Source organism: Vipera ursinii (genome assembly GCF_947247035.1).
Source record: "Vipera ursinii genome assembly, chromosome: Z".
In the NCBI taxonomy this organism is placed as follows: Eukaryota; Metazoa; Chordata; class Lepidosauria; order Squamata; family Viperidae; genus Vipera; species Vipera ursinii.
The window spans coordinates 12,307,190-12,321,408 of NC_139517.1; the positions used below are offsets into that span (position 1 = coordinate 12,307,190).

Here is a 14,219-nt window from a genome sequence, read left to right on the forward strand (position 1 = left end):
TTTCCAGGATGGCTTCGCGGGCCGCATAAAACCACTTCGCGGGCCGGATCTGGCCCCCGGGCCTTGTGTTTGACATGTCTGCCCTAGATCATGCTGGCCCAGGGATTCTGGGAGTTGAAGTCCGTGAGATAAAAGAGCCGAGGTTGCCTACCCCTGCCCTAGATTGAAGAATGAAGGGTGCAGAACAAGAGAAATAAGGGGAAGGGGACCCAAACACAAGAAAAAAAAGTGGGTATGTTAGATGAATAGAATTGAGCTGGAAGAGATCTTGGAGGTCTTCTAGTCCAGCCCCCCCTCTCAAGCAGGAGAACGTATACCAGGGGGTAGGCAACCTTGGCTCTTTTATGACTCGTGGACTTCAACTCCCAGAATTCCTGAGCCAGCATGGCTCAGCATGGAAACCTCTCCATTTCTCCTCAGCATGGCTGGCTCAGGAATTCTGGGAGTTGAAGTCCACGAGTCCTAAAAGAGCCAAGGTTGCCTACCTCTGACTTATACCATCTCAGACAAGGGACCGTCCAGTCTTTCCTTAAAAATCTCCAGTGATGGAGCGCCCACAACTTCTGATGGCAAGCTGTTCCACTGGTTACTACTTCTCCTCACTGTCAGGAAGTTATGTGCATCTTTCCAAAACAGACGTTACAAACAACTCCAGCTGTTGAAATGAGAAGGGTTTTTTTTTTCTTTCTCCAGTGAAAGTATTTCTACAGGCCTCTTAAATTTCTCTTGGTTATTCCTGTTACATTTAAGACTTGCTAACTGTACAAGTAGTCCTCGATTTACAACAGTTCGCTTAGTGGCGGTTCTAAGTTACGACGGCAGTGAAAAAAGTGACACATTACCGTTTTTCACACTTACAACCGCTGCAGCATCCCCACGGTCACATGATCAAAATTCAGACGCTTGGCAACTGGTTCATATTTATGACGGTTACAGGGTCCCGGAGTCACGCGATCCGCTTTTGGGACCTTCTGTCAAGCAGTGCCAATGGGGAAGGCAGATTCATTTAACAACCATTTTACCAACTTAACAACTGCAGGGATTCCCTCAACAACTGTCCGGACCGGTCTGGACTCCGACTGGCAGTATCTGACGAGGGGGATGCTCACTCTACAAAAGCACCTTATGTAGAGTGTTTTCCAGTAGCATCCATCCATCAGCTATCAAGGGATAAAGCAGTCATGCTTTAGATGAGTGAATTGGGTCATCTCTTGTCACCTTTAGGGAATGCACAAAGGCCCTACCCAAGGGGACAGCGAAAAACAGAAGCATCCACGGAGACATCCGCGTGACTTGTCCTCTTAAGAGTAAGTACTACAGATGCCGAGGATGGTTGGAGTGGGATTTTGTTACTCTTGAGCAGATAACCTGGCAATTAAGGCAAGGTTTCCCAGCCGTGGCATTTTCTACGCATGTGGACTTCAACTTCCAGAATTCCACAGCCAGCGTAGACACGGAGAAGAATTCTGGGAGTTGAAGTTCTCACAACTAGAGATTGCCAGAGGTGGCCAATACTGGATTAAAGGCATTGGCTCAAGGGATGAGCATTGGTGAGTCTCAACCTTGAATCCCATTCTCAGCTGTTGAAGTTCCCTGGGTGACTTTGGACCAGCCACTCTCTCAACCCAGGACCTGAAGCGGCGAAGGTGATGGATTGAGAATGAGGAGATCCAGATTGACTGGGTGACTTTGGGCCAGTCCCGTTCTTTCCGCCAACTGACTTCTCAGGGTTGTGTTGTGGGGATGAAATGAAGATTCCCCCTAAGTCAGACATGTCAAACTCAAGGCCTGCGGGCCAGATCCAGCCGGCCTGTGATGTGTTTAGTTCTGGCCCACAAGCAGACTAGTAGGAGGAGGTGACTGAGTATGTAGTGTGGGGGGTGGGGGTGGAGCTGAAGCTATAGCAGTGCCAGAAAGGCCTGGGGGACAGTCAGCTGGAGCTGCAGTGTTGCTGGGGCTCTGCTGAGGCGGCCTGGTGTGTGTGTGTGTGGCCGGCAGCCACACACAGTCTTCGGGGGAAGAGTCAGCCGGAGCTGTGGGGCTTGGTGGGGACCCCAGAATCAGCAGACGCAGCTCCAGTTGATGAGTGCTGCATGAAAAGGCCAACTGGGCAGTGAGTGAACCCATGAGGGAGGAGAGGAGAGGATATAAGAGGAGGGGTTTTGGCGGGAAGGAGGATGAGTGAGGTGGGGAGAAGGGTATAGAATAGGGGAAGCTTCTGTGGGGCTAGCCTGAGGGATAGGATAGGATAGGATAGGATAGGATAGGATAGGATAGGATAGGATAGGATAGGATAGGATAGGACTCTGTGGGCAAGCCTGAGGGAGAGAAGGATATAGAATAGGAGAAGCTCCTCTGGGGCTAGCCTGAGGGATGGGATAGGATAGGATAGGACTCTGGGCAAGCCTGAGGGAGAGAAGGGGATAGGATAGGATAGGATAGGATAGGATAGGATAGGATAGGATAGGATAGGATAGGATAGGATAGGATAGGATAGGCTTCTGTGGGGCAAGCCTGAGGGAGAGAAGGGGATAGGATAGGATAGGATAGGATAGGATAGGATAGGATAGGATAGGATAGGCTTCTGTGGGGCAAGCCTGAGGGAGAGAAGGGGATAGGATAGGATAGGATAGGATAGGATAGGATAGGATAGGATAGGATAGGATAGGATAGGCTTCTGTGGGGCAAGCCTGAGGGAGAGAAGGGGATAGGATAGGATAGGATAGGATAGGATAGGATAGGATAGGATAGGATAGGATAGGATAGGATAGGATAGGATAGGATAGGATAGGCTTCTGTGGGGCAAGCCTGAGGGAGAGAAGGGGATAGGATAGGATAGGATAGGATAGGATAGGATAGGATAGGATAGGATAGGATAGGATAGGATTCTGTGGGGCAAGCCTGAGGGAGAGAAGGGGATAGGATAGGATGGGATAGGATAGGATAGGCTTCTGTGGGGCACGTCTGAGGGAGAGAAGGGGATAGGATAGGATAGGATAGGCTTCTGTGGGGCAAGCCTGAGGGAGAGAAGGGGGTGGGATAGGATAGGATAGGATAGGATAGGATAGGATAGGATAGGATAGGATAGGATAGGCTTCTGTGGGGCAAGCCTGAGGGAGAGAAGGGGATAGGATAGGATAGGATAGGATAGGATAGGATAGGATAGGATAGGATAGGCTTCTGTGGGGCAAGCCTGACGGAGAGACGGATAGGATAGGATAGGATAGGATAGGATAGGATAGGATAGGATAGGATTCTGTGGGGCAAGCCTGAGGGAGAGAAGGGGATAGGATAGGATGGGATAGGATAGGATAGGCTTCTGTGGGGCACGTCTGAGGGAGAGAAGGGGATAGGATAGGATACGATAGGATAGGATAGGATAGGATAGGATAGGATAGGATAGGATAGGATAGGATAGGCTTCTGTGGGGCAAGCCTGAGGGAGAGAAGGGGATGGGATAGGATAGGATAGGATAGGATAGGATAGGATAGGATAGGATAGGATAGGCTTCTGTGGAGCAAGCCTGAGGGAGAGAAGGGGACAGCAACTGGCTCTTTGAGGGCAAACATAATGCTGATGAGACCCTCAATGAAATGGAGTTTGACACACCTGCCCTAGATGTAGCCTTCAGCTCTTGGAGGAAAGATGGAGTATACAGTTGCAAGAAAAAGTATGTGAACCCTTTGGGATTACGTGGAGTTTTGCATGAATTGGCCATAAAATGCGCTCTAAACGTCATGTAAGTCACAATAATAAAAAACACTGCTTAAAATAATACTACACAAACATTAGCTGTTGTCATGTTTTAATTGAATATAAGATGGAAACATTCACAGTGCAGGGTGGAAAAAATATGTGAACCTTTGGACTTAATAACTGGTTGACCCTCCTTTGGCAGCAATAACCTCAACCAAACGTTTCCTGTAGTTGCAGATCAGACCTGCACAACGATCTGGAGTAATTTTGGACCACTCCTCTGCACAAAACTGTTTCAGTGTAGCAATATTCTTGGGATGTCTGGTGTGAATCGCTCTCTGAAGGTCATGCCACAGCATTTCAATCGGGTTGAGGTCAGGACTCTGACTGGGCCACTCCAGAAGGCGTATTCTGTTCTGTTGAAGCCATTGTTTTGTTGAATTACTTGTATGCTTTGTGTCATTGTCCTGTTGCATCACCCATCCTCTGCGGAGCTTCAGTTGGCAGACAGATGGTCGTATGTTTTCCTGCAAAATGTCCTGATAAACTCTGGAATTCATTTTCCCATCAATGACAACAATCAGTCCAGGCCCTGAGGCAGCAAAGCAGCCCCAAACCATGATGCTCCCTCCACCATGTTTTACAGTGGGGATGAGGTTTTGATGTTGCTGTGCTGTGCCTTTTTTTTCTCCACACATAGTGTTGTGTGTTTTTCCCAAACAACTCAATTTTGGTTTCATCTGTCCACAGTATATTTTGCCAGTAGTGCTGTGGAACATCCAGGTGCTCTTTTGCAAACTTCAAACGTGCTGCAATATTTTTTTGGGACAGCAATGGCTTCCTCCGTGGTGTTCTCCCATGTACTCCATTCTTGTTTAATGTTTTCCTTATTGTAAATGTGTCAACAAAAATGTTAGCATGTGCCAGAGATTTCTGTAGGTCTTTAGCTGACACTCTAGGATTCTTCTTTACCTCATTAAGCATTATGCGCTGTGCTCTTGCAGTCATTTTTACAGGACGACCACGCCTAGGGAGAGTAGCAACAGTGCTAAACTTTCTCCATTTGTAGACAGTCTGTCTTACCGTGGACACATGAACATCAAGGCTTTTGGAGATACTTTTGTAACCCTTTCCAGCTTCATGCAAGTCAACAATTCTTGATCATAGGTCTTCTGAGAGCTCTTTTCTGTGAGGCATGGTTCACATCAGACAGTGCTTCTTGAGACCAGTAAACCCAAAACAGGTGTGTGTTTTTAAAGGGCAGGACAGCTGTCAGCAACACATCCAATATCATCACACTGATTGGAGTCAAGGTTGGCTCACTCCTGGCTCCAATTAGCTCTTGGAGAAGTCATTAGGCTAGGGGTTCACATACTTTTTCCACCCTGCACTGTGAATGTTTACATGTTATGTTCAATTAAAACAGGACAACAGCTAATGTTTGTGTAGTATTATTTTAAGCAGACTGTGTTTTTCTATTGTGACTTACATGACGTTTAGAGCGCATTTTATGGCCAATTCATGCAAAACTCCACGTAATCCCAAAGGGTTCACATACGTTTTCTTGCAACTGTAAATCAAATAAATAAACAGAGGTGTGAATCCAGTCATTCTGGCTGAATCTATCCTCAGACCCAATTTAGCAACTATCTTAGTTTCTTTCCTTGTTTAAGGAAGCTACTGAATTTTTACTCGTGAGATGTTTACTATTACCCAGCTACTCAGAAGCTGTTCCTAACGTAACACCCTGAGTTGGAAATATAGGCTTACATTTCAAGGGAACTACTATTTTTTTTTTTAAAAAAAATGGAAACAGATTACAGGTAGTCCTTGACATACAGTCATTCAGTTAGTGACCATTTGAAGTTACAAGAGCACTGAAAAAGTGTCTTATGACCATTTTTCACACTTACGACTGTTGCAGCATCCCCATGGTCACGTGATCAAAACTGGGACACTTGGCAACAGGTTCGTATTTATGACGGTTGCAGTATCCGGAGGTCATGTGATCATCTTTTGCAATTATCTGACAAAGTCAATGGGGAAGCCAGATTCACTTAATAGCCATGTTATTAACTTAATAACTGCAGTGATTCACTTAACAACTGTGGCAAGAATGGTTGTAAAATGGGGCAAAACTCAGTTAACAACTGTATTAAGTCGAGGACTACCTGTACTCTGTTTTTTTCCCCCATGACAAATGTTCAGAAGAGCGTCCTCGAGGATATATTCTGTATATCATTAAGTCTGATGTTTGCTTACCAAGCTGTGTTTGCTTATGCTGCCCTATATAGATTATTCTGTTTGTTCCTCATTTAAACCACGCCTTTAATTTGTCCTCTGGGACACCTTGTGTTCAGATCACAATTTTTCGGTCAGGCTGAAGATTCAGCAAAGGAAAGTAAATGATCACAATGGCACAGAAATATTCCGTTGTTCATGACTGCTTCTGCTTTGTTTCTTATCTGTTATTTTGCACCACTCCTATGCCAGCATGGTTAATTAATTCTGGGCAGCTTGCATGTGTAAAAAAAATCATAAAACAATAAGGCATAGTCAAGTAAAACCCGCCAGTAACACAACATTGCTTGTTGTTGATATTCCCAACTGTGACTGGTGTTTTGCCTGTTTTGGTGCCAACATATCACTGCCCAGCCTTATGGAATACGTTGCACCCCCTATAAAGATGGCTGTGTCCTCATTACCATTTAGGAGAGAAATAACCACAATCCAAAAGGATTGTCATCATTTCTCTTCTAAATTTTAACAAGGAGGGAGCCATCTTTGCATGGGGGAGTGCAACGTATTCCATAAGGCTGAACAGTGACATGTTGGTGAGGAAGGGGGTCAAAACAGTAGACAGCAGTCATGGCCTTCATAGTTGAAATGGGCTTGGTTGTCCCCAGAACAGCTGAATAGAGTAGAGCAGAGCAGATTAGAGCAGAGCAGAGCAGAGCAGAGCAGAGCAGAATAGAGTAGAGCAGAGCAGAGCAGAGCAGAATAGAGTAGAGCAGAGCAGAATAGAGTAGAGCAGAGCAGAGCAGAGCAGAATAGAGCAGAGCAGAATAGAGCAGAGCAGAATAGAGTAGAGCAGAGCAGAATAGAGCAGAGCAGAATAGAGTAGAGCAGAGCAGAATAGAGCAGAGCAGAGTAGAGCAAAGCAGAGTATAGCAGAGCAGAGCAGAATAGAGCAGAGCAGAGCAGAATAGAGTAGAGCACAGCAGAGCAGAGCAGAGGAGAATAGAGCAGAGCAGAGCAGAATAGAGCAGAGCAGAGCAGAATAGAGCAGAACAGAATAGAGCAGAGCAGAGCAGAACAGAATAGAGCAGAGCAGAGCAGAGCAGAATAGAGCAGAGCAGAATAGAGTAGAGCAGAGCAGAGCAGAATAGAGCAGAGCAGAGCAGAATAGAGCAGAGCAGAGCAGAACAGAATAGAGCAGAGCAGAATAGAGTAGAGCAGAGCAGAGCAGAGCAGAGCAGAATAAACAAAGTTGGAATGGACCTTGGAGGTTGTCTAGTCCAACCCCCTGTTTGGAAACCCTATACCATTTCAGACAAATGATTGTCCAGTCGCTTCTTTAAAACCTCCAGTGTTGGAGCATTCACAACTTCTGGAGGCAGGTTGTTCCATTGATTAATTGTTCTAACTGTCAGGAAGTTTCTCCTTAGTTCTAGGTTGCTTCTCTCCTTGACTAGTTTCCATCCATCGCTTCTTGTTCTGCCTTCAGGTGATTTAGAGAATAGCTTGACTCCCTCTCCTCTGTGGCAGCCCCTGAGATATTGGAACACTGCTATCATGTCACCCCCCCTAGTCCTTTTCTTCATTAAACTAGACATACCCAATTCCAGCAACCATTCTTGATATATTTTATCCTCCAGTCCCCTAATCATCTTTGCTGCTCTTCTCTGCCCTTCTCAACATCTTTTTTTTACATTGTGGTGACTAAAACAGATAGCCAGGACTCTGGATCTTGGTCAAACTGATACAATGAAGGACTTCTGAAGTGGGGTGGCACAATTTTTCTCTCTTCAGGCGCCTATGGTAAAGAGAATTATGTGGAAAACACTGCTGAGGATAGAGCTGGGAGCCACAGGGAACCAGGCCCCTTGCGTGCTCCCCTTCCTTCTCCCCGGACTTCGGTATGGGTCCTCTTCGGCTATTGATCAGCACCACGAACTGGCCAGGGAGCGATCTAAGACAGTTACCTCTTTCTACAATCAATCTGCCATTGACGCAGCCGCTGAAAAGGTGAGTGGAAATCAATGAAGTTAAATTTATTGTTTTGACCCCAGGTCATAACACAAGAATGCCATATCATACAGTCAAATAACAACGAGACAATGAAATTATAAGAGAGAGTAATACACATTCAGGTAATCCTCGACTTACAATCATAATCGTAAGAGCCGTGGTGACACTGTGGTTAGAATGCAGTACTGCAGGCTACTTCCGCTGACTGCCGGCTGCCAGCAGTTCGATTCTCACCAGCTCAAGATTGACTCAGCCTTCCATCATTTCGAGGACAGTAAAATGAAGACCCAGATTGTTGGGGGGGGGGGCATTTGCTGACTCTATAAACCACTTAGAGAGGGCTGTAAAGCACTATGGAGAGGTATATAAGTCTAAGTGCTATTGCTATAATGGAGCCTGCCCATTTGGGCTTGTCACTCATAAGCTGGGTCACCATGTGAGTGGATGCATTTTCACAACCCTTTTTTTTGCTGCACTTGTTAAGTGAATCCATTGTTCACTATGGGCTGTTTTTGCCCAAAACCAGAAGTAAATGCTGCTTTTTGGCAAAAAAAAATTATAAGTCGCAGTCATGTGACTATGGGACACTGAAAATGCATAAATGTGGGCTGGTTGCCGAGCACCCGAAATGCAGTCCTGTAACGGCAGAGGGAGGGGCAGCCATTGGAATTTCAGAACCAGGTTATAAGGTGGTCTGTCATAATTTCAAAGGGTCGCTAAACAACCGGTCATAGGTTGAGGATTACCTGTATTAGATGTAAAAAAGGTTGCAACCAAATAAATCCCAGCTACAATTAAGGACTTAAGTATTTCTTTCTAAGTTTAAATGACAGTAGAACCAAGGCAGTAATTGGTAGCTGATAGCTGGAAACACATCTGCAAGAACAGGGATGGGTAACTATGGCAACTTTATAACCGGTGGACTTCCAACTCCCAGAATTCCTGAGCCAGCCGTGTATGGCTGGCTCTGGAATTCTGGGAATCGAAGTCCACAGGTCATGAAGTTGTCATAATTGCCCACCCCTATGCAAGAAGCTAGTCAGAGCCCTTGAATTCATCGGCCATTAATGATTTGGTCCTGATGTCATTGCGAACGGGTCAGTGAAGGCCATAACGTAGAATATCCTCCACTTGGCCACTATCGCAAGGACAGAGGCATTGTTCGACAGGGAGCTTGCAAAATCTCCCTTCAAGATATGTGGAGGGTGTGGCCTGCAGGTGAATGGGCACTAAAGTCCTTCATAAGGTGACTGAGAATAGATATTGCAACCGAGTCCCCATTCATAGCTCAAGACGAAACCCAATAAAGCCCGGGTCTTCAAACGTGGCCCTTTTATGACTTGTGGACTTCACTTGTGGCACGCTGGCTGAGGAATTCTGGGAGATGAAGTCCACAAGTCGTCAAAGGGCCACGTTTGAAGACCCCTGCAATAAAGCATAGGCAAAGGGGCAGCCATTCCCGTTTCTCCAACGCCTTCTAGTAAAACCTCTGCCTTGAGACAGGATCAGAACTAGCTCGGGCACCCTGACGGCAGGAACATAGTTATCCCAGGATTAAAATAAAAGGACAGGTTGGAGCACGCATGTTACATTCCTGGCGGGTGCCTGACCTAGTTGGCCACCGATCTGTTGGTTTTGGCATAGTTAATGCCCTTTCGGTGTTCACGGCAAGGAGGTTGGGTGGAGTTAGTCTTGAGACTTCCATTTCCTTGGAAGACAGCCAATATGCTTTGAATGCCACAGACACAAAGCCTTGACTTTGAGGTCCTGTTTTGCTCACTCCCAATTAAAACAATTCCACCAGCACAACTCAGTGTTTCTCAACCGTGGCAACTTGAAGATGGGAGCAATTCAACTCCTAGGATTCCCCAACTCACAGGCAATCAACAAGTGGCAACCCCTTTCTCGGCATTGCAAATGATATTTGTTTATCGGAATATGAAATACAAAACAATGGGAAAGTAGGGGAGGAAAAAGGAAAGAGGAAAAACCCTGTTTTCTGACTCCTTTTATAATGCAGAAGTATAAAGTAATAGCGTACAGCCTCAACTTTTTACTTTTACATAGTGATGGATACTAGCCATTTCTATAACAACAGACCTATCTAACCAGTAAAACCCAAAATCAAAGTGTCAGTTTCCCCCACCCACCCCCCACGAGAACAAAGTCCAGAAATGGTTTCCAGGTTAAAAAAAAAATAAAGTTAGGTGTACTCTTTTCCTTGATTAAAGTAGTCGATTCAGCCATCTCTGCTAACTTCATCAGCTTTTGCAGCCAGTCGTCCATCCATCTTAAAGTCGCCAAGGTTGAGAAACATGGCTCTAGCAGTGAATCCGAGTGGACTCCTTATTCACATTTTCCCTGTTTCCTGAGCTTGAAGCATGCTTTTGTAAACCATCATCCCTGCATAGAGGGATGCGGTGGCTCAGTGGGTTAGGACGCTGAGCTTGTCGATCAGATGGTCGGCAGTTTGGCGGGTCGAATCCCGAGTGCCGCGTAACAGAGCGAGCGCCTGTTACTCGTCCCAGCTTCTGCCAACCTAGCAGTTCGAAAGTACGTAAAAATGCAAGTAGAAAAATAGGGGCCACTACGGTGGGAAGGTAACAGCGTTCCGTGCGCCTTTGGCGTCCAGTCACGCCGGCCACATGACCACGGAGACGTCCTCGGACAAGCGCTGGCTCTTCGGCTTTGAAACGGAGATGAGCACCAGCCCCTAGAGTTGGAAACGACTAGCACGCATGTGCGGGGGAACCTTTACCTTTTTTATCCCTGCATAGTTTCTCCAAGGTCATATATTCTCTGTGGTTCTCTACATCAGGTGCTGGGGCAATTTATGGATGGGTGATAAAAATGCGTTGCAGAAGATGAGCAAGCGAGTTGATGGCCACTGTAACTGGCTGAGGGTTTTATTTTGTGTCTGGAAATTTTATTATTTACTTAAAACATTTATATAGCCGTCCCATCTTTCAGCCAGCTCCGGGCAGTTCCCAATCAAGATTTAAGGAAACATATAAAATAGTTTTAAAAACTATAAAAACGCTATCACAAAACACTTTAAAAAAATCGCAAAAACCTGGCGCCAATCCATCTTAACATACCGTCACGGAATGAATTTGATTTCTAATTCCGCGTGCTCAGAAGAGGGTCACCGTCCAAACTTTTGAGGGCATCGTGAATTGGAGAAAAAGCTTTAAACTACAGCAGGGGTCTCCAACCCTGCCAACTTTAAGACTTGTTGGACTTCAGTACCCAGAATTCTTCAGCAAGCCAATGGGAAAAAAATGTCGGTCATGGGACCTTTGATGCTGTGCTTATTGCCTTCCTGGGGGCCTCTAGAGGTTTTGTCAACATGTCTTCTGTTCTCTTTGCAGCCCTCTGTGAGGTTGACACCCACCACCATGTTGTATTCTGGACGTTCTCAAGATGGCAGTCACCTTTTGGTAGGTGTGAGATTACCTCCATGTTGTTACTTGCCAATTATCTGAATCTTTTTTTTTTCATCCTTTCCCTCCCATTTGGAATTATGGGATTTATAGCTGCTTCAGGAGCTCATCTAAATATTGAGAAATCTTGGTTTGTATGCTAATTCTTTAAGTGCAGGAAGTCTCTTTGGGGAGACGGTATCCAAGAGTGCATTCCTCATAGGTGTGACCTAGCAAAGCCGCATCGTATGATTCTGTTATGTATCTAGAACAGAAACGTTCTCTTTTTCAGGTGACACAATCAAGCACGTGGAAAATCTGTTGATAAGGAAGCAGCCCCTGCTTCAAAGTTCCCTCCCTCATGGCAAGCTTAATTTGTCGTTCTGTTTCTTAGGTTTAGAGGTATTTGGTCCAATCAAGCATAAATCATTTCCCCCCAAAAAATATTCTGAAATGGTTTAAACCAGAGGTGTCCAAGCTTGGCAACTTTAAGACCAATGGAACTCAACTCCCAGAATTCCCCAACCAGCATGGGGAATCCTGGGAGTTGAAGTCCACAAGTCTTAAAAGTTGCCAAGGTTGGACACTTCTGGTTTAAACCTACACTGCAGGGGTCTTCGAACTTGGCCCTTTTCTGACTTGTGGACTTCAACTCCCAGAATTCCTCAGCCAGAAAAGGGCGAAGTTTGAAGACCCCTGCTACAACTGTTAATAAAAGGATAATGTGGCACGTACAACTGAATGCCCATTCTTTCTTCTTAAGTATGCACTTTACTTTGTTGGTTTGAGAATCTCTCTGCCTTGTCCCTTCTGTTTTGTGTCTTCTGCAGCATTAAGGTAAAGAAAAGGTCCCCAAAACCTCATTCCTCCCCCCCCCTCCCAAAATCTCTAGAATGTAGGCACTATCAGGGAGCGTGCAAACCAATCCTTGGTTTAAGGCAGAGGGTGTTTGAAATTAAAACACGTAGTTACAATAAGGGACGCGGTGGCTCAGTGGGTTAGGACGCTGAGCTTGTCGATCAGGTTGGCAGTTTGGCGGGTCGAATCCCGAGTGCCGCGTAACAGAGTGAGCGCCTGTTACTCGTCCCAGCTTCTGCCAACCTAGCAGTTCGAAAGCACGTAAAACATGCAAGTAGAAAAATAGGGACCGCTACGGTGGGAAGGTAACAGCGTTCCGTGCGCCTTTGGCATCTAGTCATGCCGGCCACATGACCACGGAGACGTCCTCGGACAAGCGCTGGCTCTTCGGCTTTGAAACGGAGATGAGCACCGGCCCCTAGATTTGGAAACGACTAGCACGCATGTGCGGGGGAACCTTTACCTTTGCCTTTACCTAGCTACAATAACCAGCAAGCCAAGTGGCTGGGCTGGGCCAAAAGGGCCCTTAGGGGAAAAGTGGAATTAAGTCCATGATTGTAAGCTTTCTGTTCTTTGAGGGAGCTTTGGACAACTGTGGGGTCTCTGGCCTGAATGACGAAAGAGCTGTGAGAGTATCTGTCTGTCTGTCTGTCTGTCTGTCTGTCTGTCTATCTATCTATCTATCTATCTATCTATCTATCTATCTATCTATCTATCTATCTATCTATCTATCTATCTATCTTTCTATCATCTATCTATCTATCATCTATCATCTATCTATCTATCTATTCTTTATTGTATGTATAAATAATAGAGAAAACTACCTAATACTCCTCCCTCCTCTTATTTTCTCCACATCAACAATTCTGTGAGGTGAATTACGTTCAAAGTCCCCAGCATGCTTCATGCCTAAAATGGGACTAGAATTCACTGTCTCCCAGTTTCTAGTCTGGTGCCTTAACCACCAAACTAAAGTCTCCAGTGCTGTCTGAAATGAAAATAAAAGGCAGATACAAATTTTCACATTTTGAGAGTCGCTTATATCATCATAAAATTATGGAATCTTAGGGCTCGAAAGGGACCTTGGAGGTCTTCTAGTCCAACCCGTCTGCCCAAGGCTGTAGTCCTGATACCTTATGCACTTCTCTGCATACACATGCCGATGGCTGCTGGGTTTTTTTAAAAAAATAAAATAAAATAAAATATCTAAAAATGTTCTTCAAGCTCTTTTGGGTGACAGATGTAGTTCTTTACCCCACTGAAAGAGCTCCTCCTCAGATTGGTTACAAGTTTAGCAGGTACACAAACAATAACACTGCATGTTAACATGGCTGGTATTCCTGTGTTATAACCCTAACCTTCCTTCTGATGAATATTACTAATTATAGCTTTTTAAAAATTTGTTTCTTTGGTTTGTAGTCTAAATTTATAAAAGGAAATTCCAGTTCTCTCTCTCTCCCTCCCTCCCTCCCTCCCTTCCTTCTTTCCTCCCTCCCTCCCTCTTTCTTTCTTTCTTTCTTTCTTTCTTTCTTTCTTTCTTTCTTTCTTTCTTTCTCTCTCTCTCTCTCTCTCCCTCTCCCTCTCCCTCTCCCTCCCTCCCTCCCTCCCTCCCTCCCTCCCTCCCTTCCTTCCTTCCTTCCTTCCTTCCTTCCTTCCTTCCTCCCTCCCTCTTTCTTTCTTTCTTTCTTTCTTTCTTTCTTTCTTTCTTTCTTTCTTTCTTTCTTTCTCTCTCTCTCTCTCTCTCTCTCTCTCTCTCCCTCTCCCCCTCCCTCCCTCCCTCCCTCCCTCCCTCCCTTCCTTCCTTCCTTCCTTCCTTCCTTCCTTCCTTCCTTCATTCTATTCTATTCTATTCTATTCTATTCTATTCTATTCTATTCTATTCTATTCTATTCTATTCTATTCTATTCTATTCTATTCTATTCTATTATTTTTATCCTGCCTTTATCAATGTATATAAGTAACTCAAGGTGAGAAACATATCTAATACTCCTT

General features: G+C 45.3%; 1 protein-coding gene across 3 annotated transcripts in view; it reads left to right on the forward strand.

Annotated features, from left to right (window-relative positions):
- The window catches only part of BCKDK (branched chain keto acid dehydrogenase kinase), a 38,521-nt gene that overhangs the window by 6,502 nt on the left and 17,800 nt on the right, over positions 1-14,219 (forward strand). For all 3 annotated transcript variants that reach the window (XM_083378079.1, XM_083378081.1, XM_083378080.1), the window contains exons 2-4: positions 1,225-1,307; positions 7,729-7,944; positions 11,319-11,387. In XM_083378079.1, coding sequence (XP_083234205.1) covers positions 7,735-7,944; positions 11,319-11,387 — 279 coding nt within the window. In that variant the 5' untranslated portion in view covers positions 1,225-1,307; positions 7,729-7,734. The remainder of the gene's footprint in view (positions 1-1,224; positions 1,308-7,728; positions 7,945-11,318; positions 11,388-14,219) is intronic.